The 16737-nt window shown below is 44.3% G+C and overlaps 1 protein-coding gene across 1 annotated transcript in view; it reads left to right on the top strand.

The window, feature by feature from the left end:
- LOC137423191 (protein FAM184A) overlaps nucleotides 1–16737 on the top strand; it is a 192940-nt gene that overhangs the window by 107706 nt on the left and 68497 nt on the right. Inside the window, exons 9-10 of the mRNA XM_078774580.1 lie at nucleotides 294–412; nucleotides 16486–16636. Of these exons, the coding sequence (XP_078630706.1) occupies nucleotides 294–412; nucleotides 16486–16636 (270 nt within the window). The remainder of the gene's footprint in view (nucleotides 1–293; nucleotides 413–16485; nucleotides 16637–16737) is intronic.

The following is a 16737-nucleotide window of genomic DNA, read 5'->3' as shown; positions in this document are numbered from 1 at the left end:
CAGTGTACATAATTTTCTTTCAAATTCATCTTATTTAAAAGTAATGCCCAATTATTTGTATTTCGAGTTTATTGTTTGAAATACATCTCTGTTATCTCCATCAGCAAGTAACATTGCAAAAGATGCCTTAAAAATGAACAATCCTTGCTGAAGAATCGTCATTTATTGTCAAGTGGCTATTAAAAATACAGGTGGACGTATAAACGAGTTAAATTTTGATTACTTCCTGTCAACCCAGCAACTAAAATGACATGGCCAAGCTGCCTACCCTCTTGCATGATGTGAGTATGCAGAATCAACTGAAAACTGAAAGGCAGGAATTTGCGAAACAGACAAGTCTTCAAGATGAAGGAATGCGCAAGATTCAGCAGAACACCGAACATCTCAAAATCAAGTGGATGGCAGCAACGAGGTGTGAAGTGTGCTGTTTATTTTTGGTATTTTTATGCCTCCATTGACGAAGTGACGGAGGCATTGTGTTTTCTGGCTGTCCGTCCGTCCGTGATAGGTTTTCGTTGCCGCGATAACTTGAGAATAGCTGAAGGGATCTGAGTCAAACTTGGTGCAGGTATGTATAATGAGGTAAAGATGAACTGATTAGATTTTTGGGTCACGAGGTCAAAGGCCAAAGGTCATGTTAGGTAAAAATCCTGTTACCGCGATCACTTGTGAACCAGTGATGGGATTCTGACCAAATTCGGTACACTTATGTAGAACGATGTAAAGATGAACTGATTAGATTTTGGGGTCAAGAGGTCAAAGGTCAAAGTCTGTATTATGTCTATAACTTGAGAACGGCTGAAGTGATCTAATTCAAACTTGGTACAGGTATGTAATGTATAATGATGTAAAGATTAACTGATTATATTTTGGGGGCAAAGTTCAAAGGTCAAAGTCCTAATAGGTCTATAACTTGAGAATGGCTAAAGTGATCTAATTCAAACTTGGTACAGGTATGTATCATGATGTAAAGATTAACTGATTATAATTTGGAGCCAAGAGGTCAAAGGTCAAGTCTGTTATAGGTCTACAACTTCAGAACGGCCAAAGTGATCTAATTCAAACTTGGTACAGGTATGTATAATGATGTAAACATTAAATGATTACATTTTGGGGTCAAGAGGTCAAAGTCTGTAGTAGGTTTTTAACTTGAGACCGGCTGAAGTGATCTAATTCAAACTTGGTATATATATGTATAATGATGTAAAGATTAACTGATTAGATTTTGGGGTCCTAAGGTCAAAGGTCAGAGGTCATGTCAGGTAAAAATGTAATAACCTGTGAACAGCTGAAGGGATTTAAATTAAAACTTGGTACAGGTATGTATAATGATGTACATATGAACTGATTAAATTTTGAGGTCAAGAGGTCAAATGTCAGAGGTCATGTCAGGTTAAAAATGTGATAACTTGAGGTCAGCTGAATGGATTTAAATCAAACTTGGTACAAGTATTATAATGATGTAATAATGTGGGCGGAGGCATATCGGTCGACACCGTGATGACAAAGTGTTGTTCTAGTTTTACTTAAAGGACTTAAGAACAAGTCAAGTGAATCCACTTGGATTCCGCCCAGGTTGGCACATGGAAATTATGATGTAGCATAATTATCATCTCGGGTCAAGATTTGAAATTATGCCATGGTTTTTGTAAAATTGCTACTAGTATTCACATTATGTACTTTCACCAAAACATACATCATCATAGAAACATACATAGAATTTGGGTCCTCTGGGTCATTTGGGTCCTCTGGGTCATTTGGGTCCTCTGGGTCATTTGGGTCCTCTGGGTCATTTGGGTCCTCTGGGTCATTTGGGTCCTCTGGGTCCTCTGGGTCATTTGGGTCCTCTGGGTCATTTGGGTCCTCTGGGTCATTTGGGTCCTCTGGGTCATTTGGGTCCTCTGGGTCATTTGGGTCATTTGGGTCCTCTGGGTCATTTGGGTCCTCTGGGTCATTTGGGTCCTCTGGGTCATTTGGGTCCTCTGGGTCCTCTGGGTCCTCTGGGTCCTCTGGGTCATTTGGGTCCTCTGGGTCATTTGGGTCCTCTGGGTCATTTGGGTCCTCTGGGTCATTTGGGTCCTCTGGGTCATTTGGGTCATTTGGGTCCTCTGGGTCATTTGGGTCCTCTGGGTCATTTGGGTCCTCTGGGTCATTTGGGTCCTCTGGGTCATTTGGGTCCTCTGGGTCATTTGGGTCCTCTGGGTCATTTGGGTCCTCTGGGTCATTTGGGTCCTCTGGGTCATTTGGGTCCTCTGGGTCATTTGGGTCCTCTGGGTCATTTGGGTCCTCTGGGTCCTCTGGGTCATTTGGGTCCTCTGGGTCATTTGGGTCCTCTGGGTCATTTGGGTCCTCTGGGTCATTTGGGTCCTCTGGGTCATTTGGGTCCTCTGGGTCATTTGGGTCCTCTGGGTCATTTGGGTCCTCTGGGTCATTTGGGTCCTCTGGGTCATTTGGGTCCTCTGGGTCATTTGGGTCATTTGGGTCCTCTGGGTCATTTGGGTCCTCTGGGTCATTTGGGTCCTCTGGGTCATTTGGGTCCTCTGGGTCATTTGGGTCCTCTGGGTCCTTTGGGCCCTCTGGGTCCTCTGGGTCCTCTGGGTCATTTGGGTCCTTTGGGTCCTCTGGGTCCTCTGGGTCATTTGGGTCCTCTGGGTCCTCTGGGTCATTTGGGTCCTCTGGGTCATTTGGGTCCTCTGGGTCATTTGGGTCCTCTGGGTCATTTGGGTCCTCTGGGTCATTTGGGTCCTCTGGGTCATTTGGGTCCTCTGGGTCATTTGGGTCATTTGGGTCCTCTGGGTCATTTGGGTCCTCTGGGTCATTTGGGTCATTTGGGTCCTCTGGGTCATTTGGGTCCTCTGGGTCATTTGGGTCCTCTGGGTCATTTGGGTCATTTGGGTCCTCTGGGTCATTTGGGTCCTCTGGGTCATTTGGGTCCTCTGGGTCATTTGGGTCCTCTGGGTCATTTGGGTCCTCTGGGTCATTTGGGTCATTTGGGTCCTCTGGGTCATTTGGGTCCTCTGGGTCATTTGGGTCCTCTGGGTCATTTGGGTCCTCTGGGTCATTTGGGTCCTCTGGGTCATTTGGGTCCTATATTCCTATCCTATAACATATATATCTCCTATAACCTATCCTATAAATATAGATTTGATGACGTCATGTTTACACATCTGAGCGACAGAAATGAGCGACAGAAATGAGCGACAGAAATGAGCGACAGAAATGGGTGACAGAAATGGGTGACAGAAACTAGCTTCACTTTTGAGCGCCCGAAATTCCCAGGCAAACGCTATAACGCACCAGGTTTACAACCTGTGCGTTAATAATTTTGTGTGCAAGCATAAACAGTGCAAGCAAACATTTCAATGGAATTCAACAATCTACATCAATTTTATCTTGAAATACAACAGCTTTTTAAATTTGAATCCCATGGAAGAGGTTTCTCTGGAAGGATTACCAAGTGACAATTCTGACTATTCGGACGAGGAGGAGGAAGTAAACGGTGACCGACGTGACATCACTGACTGGTAAATTGTATCAAATGTATAAAGCTCTTTCTAATCTGTGACAAAATGACTTGATACAAATGTTTTTGTACTTTCGGGTTGGACTAGAAAGGTAAAGTTTGGCATATTTATGTAAGTTGAAGCCACAATCACAGAAAAAAAAACTAGAAAGAGCAGTCAGAGATTGCAGACCCTCTCCATGACTTGTTTTGTGTGGTGTATTTTGTGTGGCAAATAAATGGAAGGATGTACTAAATGAAAGGTCGTTGATTACAAATGAAAGGTCTAAAAGGTCTAGTTGTAAATGTGTAAAGGCCAAAGGATGTGTAAGGTCTGAAAATTTGTAAAGATCAAACCGTCTGAAGGTGGAAAGTTCGGAAGGTCTGCAAAGGTCTAAATGGGTCAAAATTGTCTAAAGGGTCTTAAAAGGATGATTGGGTCTAAACGGTCTTAAAATGTCTGAAAAGGGTCTGAAGTTCAATGGAGTCTACGGGGTATTCAAATGTCTGAAAGATATAAAGGTCTAAGGGATAGAAAGGAGTCTAAGGGTCTTCAGGGTTCCAAAGGGTCTTAGAGGTCTAAGGGTGTAATGGGGTGTACAGGGTTTTGGGATTCTAAAGGATATTAGGGGTCTTAAGGGGTTTTAGGAATATACAGAGTCTTAGGGGTCGAAAGGATCTAGGGATCTTAGGGTTGAAAAGGTCTTATGGGTCTAAACGGTATGGAGTGTTTGAGGGGTCTCAAGAGGTCTAAGGGGTATAAAAGGATATTATGGGTCTAAAGGGTGTTTTGATGTCTTAAAGGGTCTAAAAGGGTGAAGGAGTCTTAAAGGATATTAAGCATATAATGGGTCTTGAAAGGCCTTGGGGGTCAAAGGGGTTTCGGGGTCTTAAGGGTCTTTGGGGTCTTAATGTGTCATAGGGTAGTAAAGGGTCGTAGGGTTATAAAGTGTCTAATGTAATTAATACACATACTCACGTTCTGTGTGGACAAACAGACAGACAGACAAGCAAACAGACCTAAATACATTACAGGCCCGTCACCAGGGTTACCAAGGGGATGAGGGTGCGAATCCAGAAGACTGAACAGTGTTTTATTGTCCCAGCAATGCAGTGGGCTCAGATAGGGGGGTCATGGTGTACCCCACTCACTGAAAATTTTGAAATTATAAGCTTCAATACAATCATTTCCTGCATTCTAGAGACTATTTGTGATTGGAATATCTCATGGGCTATGCAAGTTTTCAACTGTCTTATCAAGCTAAAAAAAAAAAAACCAATCCATCATCACATTGATATGTGCATTTCTATTGTTAGATATACAAATTTTGATCATGCCTACTACATTCATCAAAAGTTCTGTGGTATCTATGGTATGGCCTTCATCCACAATCGACTGCAATTTATATGTACTTGGGTAAATTCTCCTTGATGTTGAGCATAATTACCTCTGCCACTGAAGGATACGTTTTCTCCCCTGTCTGTCTGTCTGTGTTTGTTTGCCTGTTTGTCTATGAACAAGATATCTCAAAAAGTTGTGGACGACTGGACGTATTCGGATAATACTTGGTGGACAGGTTGCGTATGACAGGGACAAATTGATTCTATTTTGGTGAAGATCCGGATCTGGCCTGAATACTTTTGAGAAATAATGTTCTGTCCCCAGACTCCACCTTTGCTAGCTCTTAAGTTTCTTCTGATCCATTCCACCATGTTGAAGTTGTTGTTGTTGTTGAATTGCCAGTGCTGAATGCCCATTAATTTTTACAATTGGAAATCAACAAAATTGCACAGACAATTTCAGATGTTTTACTTTAATGTCTGAAAACACTGTCGGGTAACACTGAAAAAGGTACGGTACCAAAAATCTCACAAAACGGGATTCATAAAGCGCTTTAGCCTTTCATAAGTAACACCGCACGTCCATTTTACACCGATTCTATGGTCGGCATTTCCTTTCAACTGTCCGGCTTTTCTAGCAGCTAAATTACTGTGACTATGACATACTTCACTTGTATTTGAGAGGGTCACAACCATTGTGCTGTCACATTCCCCACCCAAGTGCCAAAGCAGAAAACACAATATTGTTACGTTTGTGGGGGTAAACAATGAAATACCTTAGGAAAGTTAGAATTGTGTAGGTTTTAGTATGGACCGTGTGACACGAAGAAGTAGAAGCCCATCTCGATGTACATAAGCAGGGTAAATGTTCAGGTTAAGTGTTTGCATGTCGCCATAAGGAGGGTGGTTTTGTGCTAATTCATTATAGGGCTTATGGTTAAAATTCCCCTGTATGTGCTTGCCTCCCTGCGATTTTTCCCGAATGTTCTTATAAAACTCAGCCGGCCAGGCGATGGGCTCCATTAGCCAACCACGCCACCAGGTCCGACAGACCCGGCAGATTTGCCAATCTGCAAGTAAACCCCGATGTCATCCGAACATTCCCGAACAGAGATTAGACTTCGCCCCCGACGACTCGTAACAACGAGACCACACCCCGAGCCCTGTGACTGGATAAGACGCCATGGAGTGATGAACAGAGCTCTGTGATTGGACAGAGTGTGAGATCAGCGTGGACATTTGAGGGCTGGTCGAAGGGAAAAAGACGCCGTCTTGCCATCTTGGTCTCTCTTTTGTGCTGGCTTTCAACGAGGACAGCTGCATTTGCCTTTTGCTCTCTTTTTATGGTCCTGGCGTTCATTGGAGGGGGTCGTATTTTCTCTTTGTTCTGGCTCGCATGAAAGGCGGTCGCATTTTGGTTCGTGTGAGCTGGTGGAGCGAGTTTGGAGCCTGTGTGTTGACCTTGTGCAGAGAAGGAGCTGTGTGGCAAACGTTGATCATGAGGAGGGGGCATTGCCAGCTGTTTGTGGAGCTCGCAGCATTTCAGATGGAGTGGAGAGCGCGAGGGGACCGCCGGCTCGAATTACCTCACATTTGTGGTGCGACGAAAGCGCGGCTCGACACCATCTTGAGCAGGTTGACGCGCGGCCATTTCACCGACCGACCGGACCTGTGACGCCCACCAAGCCCTCGTTGAGACCGGAGGTAAGTGGCAGCACGACATAAACATTATTTATTTTCTATTACTTTTATTTTCCCCTTGTTTGTATTTGAGACAGAGTGGAGAGACCCTCATTTAGGAATTTCAGTTTACCTTACCTTTCATTGTTCCCTTGCATTATTTTAATAAACCCATTATGTGTGGCATGTTACCTTGTGTTCTGTCTCGTTTATTCGTGGTGGGTTCGAGGAAGCCCAGTGCAGGTAAGCCCTTGCTACCGCCCACCCCGCGTTTGTCACTACTGCCAAGTTCGGTATACGCCTCGGAGTAAAGCTCGTTTCGGTCGTCTGTCACCCAGGGGTCTTAACCCCGGGGACGCGACAATATTCAAGGTACAATTTCACAAATATCCACATTATAATGGAGTGGAATGCTCAATTAACCTCAGTAAGAGTCAAATCTACAAGAAAGCAAGACGATATCAAATAAATAGAGATTAGGCTGACATGAAAAGGTTGAGACCGATGTCGACTGTCTGTGCCGTGCAAATCTAGTGTCACGTGATCAAAGCCACGTTGTGCTGAACGATCTTCTAATCGGAGTAATCTTCGCCCTGGATGAATTAACTTAGGTGCAACAGCTTTTACCTCCGCCACCGAGGGTGGATGGAGGTTTTCACCCCTGTCTGTTTGTCTCTGACCGATTTTTCATTTGTCTGTTTGTCTGTCATGAAGATATCTCAAAAAGTCGTGGACGGATTCGGACAAAATTTGGCGGAGAGGTAGCACATGTGACAAGGACGAAATGATTCGATTTTGGTGAAGATTCGAATCCGGATCCGGATCAGAGAATTTTTATAGTGATTTTTCACCATTGGGAGATCGGGCGAAAAGCGATATATAACAAGATATTTAGAAACGTTATGGACGAGTTATGACTAAACTTGGTGGATGAATTGGTTAGGTGACAAGGACAAGATGATTAGATTCTCGTTCAGGTCCGAATAGAGATCCAGCTTATCAGTGGATACAAAACATAAACTGTTCAGCCTGGCGGAGGTATACGCTCTACCAAGTGCCGTTCTAGGTCTAAATGTACTCGGCAGAATGATTATTCACAGTCACCATATCGGTTGAAAACGCTGTGATACGGTATACTTTTTCTGGTATGGATGCGATAAAAATTAAAATGTGTAAGCACGTATGACCTTATCTTCTGCTACACAACGGAAAGTGTGACGAGGGATTTTATAATAAATAAAAAAATCACAGACAAAAAAGTAAGCGTTCCCTCCCGCGCAATTTTTCCCCTTCCTCCCCCACCCTGATCACACTGGCCCTCGTCCAGAGTGACAGGCTAGCAATATATACCCTCTCCTTCGACATCATAAAACTGTTTGTAAATGTCCGTAAATGAAAATATCCCTCGACAAAACTCTGCCAGTGGTGCCTTGCAAAAGATGATTCAAAAATAGAAAAGTGTGGATACAAATGTGTGGATACAATAGATACAATAGTGTGGATACAATAGTGATACAATAGTGTAGATACAATAGTGTGGATACAATACAATAGTGTGGATACAATAGTGATACAATAGTGTAGATACAATAGATACAATAGTGTGGATACAGTAGAGAAAAAAAGGTTTACGCAACAACATTAACTAGGGAGTTCATAGAACACCTTACACCATGCAGTCTTGAGAAAAATAATGTAGGAAGAGTCTTTTAAACTCTTGCTTTGTGTTTCCGAGCACTATCTGCATTTCCTACGAGCAGACTAAAACAATTACCTTACTCCTATCTGCACATGCACGATCGGAACAGGATTCCGTACAATTTGCCAATTTCAGAGCAAAACACTGCTAAACTGCAGGTTCATGTTTCGATTCATGTTCCAATTTGTGTTCTACAGTGTACAAAATATAACATTCAACTTAAATTAAGTAGTTCCTCGATCATAGACTGATGTCTGTAGACAGACCTGCAGACAGAAAAAGTGAACCAATTGCTTAACCCCACTTTTCGCCTTGTTCGTGCAGGGTAATAAAACGAAAGTTATGGTGAGTGGTGAAGAATGAGAAAGGGAAAAAAAGAATAAAAAGCAGACAATGGCCTAGACCAATATGCCGAAACAGAGTTGGGTAGAATTCAACACCATCTTGTTGTCACTGGAAATTTGTTAACAAAAGTTGGGATTAGCCGTTAGGTCAGGAGTAGTCAACCTGAAATATATGGGGATAATTAGATAACTAGGTAATGAAGTACATAAACTTTTCATTATCAGTAAAAGTTCGAGATTTAAAGCCTGTTTCAGACCAGAAACTTGATTGATGATATTGATGTATGGAAGCAAAACATGGGCACTGTGGATATAAAAATAATGGAAAGAGCAGAAATGAGTGTTATGATGAATGACTGGATTATCTATGAAAGAAAGAATACCGAGCCCAGAAATCAGGAAGAGATTTTAAAAAAAATCAATACTATCGAACAATTAAATCGATATATGTGGGAAAATGACACGCCCAGGCCAGGAATCAAACCCAGGTCCTCTGGTGAACCGTACCAGTGCAGAGCACGGTTCACCAGAGGACCTGGATTCGATTCCTGGTCTGGGCATGTAATTTTGACACATATATCAATTTATTTATTTATAATCCTGTTCATTAACATAACTATTGAAGAAGAACTTAAGAAGGGAAGACAACTGGAATGGTCATGTGCAACGAAGTTCAGACGATTAAGCTGTAAAGAAAGCAATACAGCTTGCAGTCGTGCAATAGAGAAAAAGGTAGTAGGTTGTAGACAGCCACTGCCCAGGGTAGTACTACCGTTCAGACTTTGGAGCATTAAAGTGGTGCCCGGAACCATCTTACACACTCCGTGTGAGGATTGCTGGTCTTACTTTCTGTCTCACTCAAACTATAGATACCGGGCCAGCTTCAATCTCTCTTTCTCGCAAACAAACATCATACACTTTTCATCGTACACTTTTCGTCGTACACTTTTCGTCGTACACTTTTCGTCGTACACTTTTCGTCGTACACTTTTCGTCGTACACTTTTCGTTGTGCACTTTTCATTGTGCACTTTTCATATTACAATTTTCATCGTACACTTTTCCTCATATACTTTTCATCATACACTTTTCCTCACACACTTTTCAGCATACAGTATTCATCATACACTTTTCATCATACCCAATTATCAGCAAAGTCATGGAATCCATCATTGCTTCGGATATCAAATCCTTCCTCTTCTCCAATGGCTTGATCTCTGATCATCAATTTGGATTCAGACCAGGTCACTCTACTCTGGACATGCTGCTTCTGCTGTCTCAACAATGGATAGAGGTCCTCAATGCCAAACAGGAAATCAGTGCTGTCTCCCTTGACATATCACGTGCCTTCGATAATGTCTGGCACCCCGCTCTACTCACCAAACTCTCCTCCTATGGTATCCATGGAAATCTCCATGCATGGTTTGCGGACTTCTTCTCTGGTCGGAGTCAACGTGTGGCCCTGAATGAATTTCTCTCATCTCCTCTTCCTGTTCAGGCTGGAGTTCCCCAAGGCAGTGTTCTGGGCCCTGTGCTTTTCTGGTCTTCATCAATGATCTCTCCAGGGGAAATTGTCATGGGGGCAAATGGAGAACATTGTCATGGGGACCGCAAGGCTAACCCCCGCTCTTGCAGGGAAAATGGCCTTAAAATGCCTGTTGTTGTTGTTGTATCAACTAGGGCATGCCCGTACTATATATATAGGACGTGCCCGTAAGTGCGTGATGTTACCGTACAATGAATGTATCGTCCCGACGCCGCAGCTCGGATGGCGCTGCAGTTAATCGGGCCCCCAAATTCCTCATCGACGATAACTAAACAATATATTATATGAATCGCACCGTACATACCTCCTTCTAGATCTTGTTCTTGTCTTGATATACTCACTCAGGCTCACTCTATCACGACTGAGTCCTCCCAGCTCCTCCAAATGGCGCCCGCTCGCCGCTACGTAAGTCCGGAAGTGACGTCCTCATTTGACTGTCCGGAAGGTCGCATATCGCAGGAAAGCGAAAGAATCGCAAATTAGTTTTAATTAGTTTTAAAACATCGTTTAACGCCAACATAGCGCCAACATAGTTTGCCGACGGGAAATAAATGAATACGCTCTCAAATGTGCCATCCGAGGCAGAGTCTGTTCGCCACGTTCGGCACACGTGATAGCTCGCTGCTCTCTGATTGGTTGAATCGTTTTTTGGACATAGCTCGGTAACTACTTCTGCGATTAATTTAAAACCTTGAAAAGGCACATCCTCGGGTCCCCAGCAATATACCTGGCAAGTTTCAAGTATATCGGACTGGTAGTTGTCGAGAAACAGCGGTCACAGACAAACAAACATACAAACATACAAACATACAAACATACAAACATACACACAGAGATTGCTGGAATTATAGATAGATGATCTCTCCGACTCTCTGGAAAATCCTCTCTATCTCTTTGCTGATGATGCCACTCTCTGCTGCTCCATTCCTAATCCCTCAGATTGGCAGTCTGCAGCCTCCTCACTCTCTGCAGACCTGGACAAAATCAAAGACTGGTCAAACAAGTGGAACATGTCTTTCAATCCTGACAAATCTCACACTCTTACTATGTCTCTCCGAAAAGACCGACTGGACAACCCTCTCATCTACTTTCTCAACAATCCTCTCCAAGAAGTTCTGCCACTCAAGCTTTTGGGTCTCACTATCTGCTATAATCTTTCCTGGGAAAACCACATTTCCAAGCTGGCCTCCAAAGCCAGTCGCCGATTGGGCATCCTCCAACGTACGAAGTCCTTCCTTGGCACACCTGAGCTCCTCACCACATACAATGCTTTCATCCGCAGCTCAATGGAATACTGTTCTCCCCTCTGGACTGGTGCTCCTGCCTCACTCCCAGCTCGGCTTCACGCTGTTGAAACCAAAGCTTTCAGAATCATTGGAATCTCCCACGATGAAGCTAACTCCAAGGGCCATTCACTCGCTCACCGCAGGCAGGTTGGTGGTCTTTCTGTCTTCTACCGACTCCTCTCCAGCCTTGCTCCCCCAGCTCTCTCTGTGCTCTGTCTCCCAAATATTCCGACAGGTCGCACAAGATCTGCCAGCAACCCTCTTATGGTTAAACTGCCAAAATCAAGACCCTCTGCTCACCTTCACTCTTTCATTCCTCTTTTCTCCCACCTCTGGAACAAACTCCCTCACTCTCTTCAATCCCACTCCTCCCTCCAGGTTTTTAAAACAGCTGTTCACCAGCATCTCTTGTCTTTCGCCATCCAAAACCTTGATCTTTTCTACCCCCACTAATTCACCCCAGATACACTTTTTTGAAACACCAACTTATTTCCTGGAAGACATTGCAGTGTCCATGTGTTTTATACTTCTCCCACCCCCCCCCCTCCCCTCTTCCCACGCCTCCTCCCCCCAAGCCCTCTCCCTCCCACAGATCTTCCGATGTCCCTGCTCTCAAATGTTGTGTTTGTGTGCTTCCCCCTCTCTCCCCATCTTGTCTACCGCTCCCCTTATTATATGTTTTATGTGTCTGTTTGATTTTTTAAATGTGATTAATGTTAGCTCTTTTTGAGCGACGGGGCTTGCTTCGATCTCTCCATGGCATCAAAGTTTGAGTGTTTTCCCGTTCGTTTCTTTGTCAAATTTCCACTGGGTATTTTGTTGTGTCTGTGTTATTGTGTGTTTCTATTTGGTTTTGGTTTTGTAGTTGTTGCAAATTTGTGTGTAATTCGTCGTTTCTTTGTTCGCGCCTCGTGCGCCTCGTGCGGCCTCCTCGTCTCGACTTGTGCCCCGCCCCCTATATCCCGTTTTTCTTTCACCTCTGCTCCTGCTTTCTCAAATCCACGTTCTCACTTAGAGACTTTTCCCAGATTGTTTTTCATGGTTTTGTTTAAATATTATTTAAATATGTTTAAACCGCAGCCGTGATGCTGACGCCGCTCCCCCCTCCCCCAGAATTTCCATGTTTTAAACGTTTCCCAGTGTGTACCCTGGATAAGAATAGGTACGCCGTATCCCTGCATGTCGTAAGAGGCGACTAAGAGGGTTGGCGTCAGGAAGGGCATCCGGCCATAAAAAAAAAAAAAAAACATTGCCTCAAAAAAGAGAACCATGACAATTACAACTACATATGGGCAGGGTACAGCCCGAAGTGGAGATCGGTTTCTGAGGTTTGGGACATGGAATGTAGGGACAATGACAGGGAGATCAGGAGAAGTGGTGGAAGTATTGGTCAGAAGAAGAGTAGACATATGTTGTGTGCAAGAGACGAGATGGAAGGGAAGTGGTGTGAGAATGGTGAAGTGTAGGCAGGGACAGAAATACAAGTTTGTGTGGCAAGGGTGCCTGGAGGGCGTGAATGGTGTTGGTGTCCTGTTTTCTGAGGAGTTTGTAGACAGTGTGGTGAGTGTGACTCGAGTGAGTGATAGGTTGATGATGGTGTAAATGCTGATTGGAAAGCTCTTGGTGAACGTCATCTCGGGATATGCTCCGCAGGTTGGTCGAAGCGATGAAGAGAAGGACAAGTTCTGGTGTGCGATAGAGAAGCTGATGGAAAACGTGAAAGATGAGGAAGTTGTTGTGGTAGGAGGAGACCTAAATGGACATGTGGGAAGGAGTATGGATGGTTTTGACGGAGTTCATGGGGGTTACGGATATGGTGTGAGAAATGGAGAAGGTGAAAGGATTTTGGAGTTTGCTGATGGAGCTGATTTGTTGATTTGTAATACTCAGTTCCAGAAAGAGGATAATAAGCTTGTTACATACACGTCAGGTGGGTCGACGACAACCGTTGACTACCTGATGGTGCGTAGGCGAGATAGGGGGCACCTCCGGGACACAAAGGTGATCCCGGGGGAGGAGGCTGTTTCACAGCACCACTTGGTTGTCTGCGACGTAAGGGTGAAAGGTGCGAGGAGAGCTCGGCGGGTGAAGTACCAACCGAGAATGAAGGTGTGGAGGTTGAAAGAGGTGAAAGTAAGGGAGGCATTAAAAGAGAGGCTGAGTAGGGTCGAGGATGATGTGGTTGAGCTTGAAAGTGTTTGGATGTCAATGAAAGCTAGTCTGTTGGGAGCCGTTGGTGAGGTATGTGGATGGACAAAAGGACCACCGAGGCACTCGGAAACATGGTGGTGGGATGATGAAGTTGGAAAGAGGATTGACGAGAAGAGGAAGAAGTTCAAGGAGTGGCAGAAGGCGAAGGGTACGGGAGCAGAAACAGCAGAGCATGAAAGTTATAAGGCAGCCAGGAAGGCTGCAAAGAAAGAGGTAGCAAAGGCGCAGGAGGCATGTAGGAAAATGTTCGGAGAACGCTTGGATTCAGAAGAGGGTCAGAAAGCAGTATTCAGGATTGCAAAGCAGATAGCGAAAGAGAGGTGTGATGTGATGGGGGTGAGTTGCTTGAAGGATGAAGTGGGACAAATCGTTGTCGACCCAGATGGAATTAAAGGAAGATGGAAAAGATATATGGAAATGCTGTTGAATACAGAGAATGAATGGGATGGCAACATGGAGAGTAACCCAGTTTTAGGACCGGCAGAGAAGATAACTGAGAAGGAAGTTGAGGAAGCTATAAAAGCAATGAAGGGTAGAAAAGCGGGAGGGCCGACGGGAGTTGTGGGAGATATGTTGAAGGCAGCAGGAAGTTGGGGTGTGAAGAGAATGACAGAGATCTGTAATCTGGTGGTGAAAGAAGGCCGCATTCCAGTGGATTGGGAACTGAGTACCCTCGTCCCTCTATACAAGGGGAAAGGTGACCCTCTGGAGTGTGGCTCGTACCGAGCGATAAAGTTATTGGAGCATGGAATGAAGGTATTGGAAAGGGTGTTGGAGAGGAGGATAAGGAAGAAAGTGAAGATCGACAAAATGCAGTTTGGATTCATGCCAGGAAGAGGAATGACAGACGCGCTTTTCATTGTGAGGCAGTTGCAGGAGAAGTACATGGAGAAGAGGAAGAAGTTGTTTCTTGGGTTTGTTGATCTGGAGAAAGCATTCGATCGGGTTCCACGCAAAGTATTGACATGGGCATTGAGGAAGTTAGGAGTGGAGGAATGGTTGATCAGAGTAGTGATGGCAATGTACAAAAGAGCGCGCACAGCTGTAAGGACGAAGGACGGGAACAGTGGTGAGTTTGAGGTGAAGGTGGGAGTGCATCAGGGGTCGGTACTAAGTCCACTACTATTTGTAGCTGTGATGGAGGTGCTGGCTCAGAACGTAAAGGAGGGTTTACCGTGGGAGTTGTTGTATGCAGATGATCTCGTATTAATTGCGGAAAGTATGGATGGACTGAAGGAAAAGATGAACACGTGGAAGGAATGTATGGAGACAAAAGGTCTGAAGGTGAATATCGGAAAGACTAAGGTACTGGCAAGTGGTAAAGCATGTGGTGAGGTGGAAAGAACTGGGAAGTGGCCCTGTGCTGTGTGTTGGAAGGGTGTCGGAGTGAACTCCATTCAGTGTACAATGTGCGCTGAGTGGGTTCATCAAAAATGTAGTGGTCTGAGAGGGTCTTTAACCAGTGTGGCAGCTACATTCAAATGTAAGGTGTGCACAGAGGGAGCTGCAGATGGAGGAAATGTTGAGTTGGATCTTGGAGACGGCGTGAAGCTGGAAGGTGTGAAAACATTTTGCTACCTCGGAGACATGCTGAATGGAGAAGGTGGATCAGACTCGGCAACGGTTTGTTCGAGTGAGATGTGCATGGAAGAAGTTTCGGGAATTGAGTGGCGTGCTGATGATGAGGGGGGTGTCGTTGAAGCTGAAGGGAAAGGTGTATGCTGCATGTGTGAGAAGTGTTATGATTTATGGGAGCGAGACATGGGTAATGAACGTAGAGCAGCAACGAAGGTTGGAAAGGGTGGAAATGCGAATGGTTCGACGGATGTGCGGAGTATCGTTGAGAGAGAGGAAGACAAATGATGAATTGCGAAAGATGATGGGAATAGAGCCTGTGATTGATGCTGTGAAGAGGAACAGGTTGAGATGGTTTGGTCATGTGTTGAGGAAGGATGAAAGTGACTGGTTGAGAAGAGTGATGGAAATGAATGTAGAAGGAAGTAGAAGACGGGGAAGACCGAGAAAGACTTTGCTAAAGATGGTCGAAGAAGAAATGCGGGCAAGGGGGTTAACAAGGGGAGATGCAGAAAATAGGGCAAAATGGAGAAGATTGTCATGGGGACCGCAAAACGAACCCCCGCTCTAGCAGGGAAAATGGCCTTTAAAATGCATGTTGTTGTTGTTGTTGATTAATGTTAGCTCTTTTACGAGCCTCGATCTTGTATCTCCCCCCCCCCCCCCCCCCCTCCAAAAAAATACACCTTTTATCATACATTTCATCATACACTTCATCATACACTTTTCATCACACACGTTTCTTCACACACTATTCGTCACACACTTTTCATCACACTTTTCATCACACACTTTTCGTCACACACTTTTCGTCACACACTTTTCGTCACGCACTTTTCGTCATGCACTTTTCGTCATGCACTTTTCGTCATGCACTTTTCATCACACACTTTTCATCACACATATTTCTTACTCATTTTCACTCCTCCCCTTTACATTGTCTCTTTTATTTCTCTTTCCTCAACATTTCTCAATGCAATTATTTTATTTTACAGAACTTGTAAGTATAAACGCCTCGATGAGGACTATATAGTCCGTGACTGGAGCCTTCAACGTTAAAAAAAAAAATGTGCAAGGAAGAAAGCTAAGATGACATCCTATAAAGAGATGGATTGAAAATGTCAAGAAAGATATGAAATGTTTGGGTTTGCACGAAACTGGTGGTTTGCACAATGGATAGATCTTATTGGAGGAATGGCATCATTTGACCAACCCCCTGAAAAGGGGAAAATGGTCGTAAAGCATTTGTTGTTGTATTGAAATTAGAGAAGACCAAAATAATTCGTTTCATTCTCTGATCAGGGTGGAATGTGATAGAGTACGTGATACAATGGCAGCACAGTTCAGACAGCAGAGGCGGGTTTCACTAGTGGAGCTGGCACAGAGAAAGAAACAAGAAGGCGCTGCAGCACAAAGATGCTGGGAGAAGCAGATGCAAGAGCTGCAAGAGCAGGTGAGACAAGTGCTGTTTGATGTTTGTTCTGCTGATTTCACAAAACTTTTATGAAGGTGCAAATTCATATTGTTGTGATACTTCTTTTTTGCTGGGCATTG

This window comes from Myxine glutinosa, chromosome 3, assembly GCF_964187855.1.
Source record: "Myxine glutinosa chromosome 3, kmMyxGlut1.1, whole genome shotgun sequence".
Taxonomy (NCBI): Eukaryota; Metazoa; Chordata; class Myxini; order Myxiniformes; family Myxinidae; genus Myxine; species Myxine glutinosa.
The sequence above is the reverse complement of the archived record's forward strand: the minus strand, read 5'-3'. Positions and strand labels throughout refer to the sequence as shown.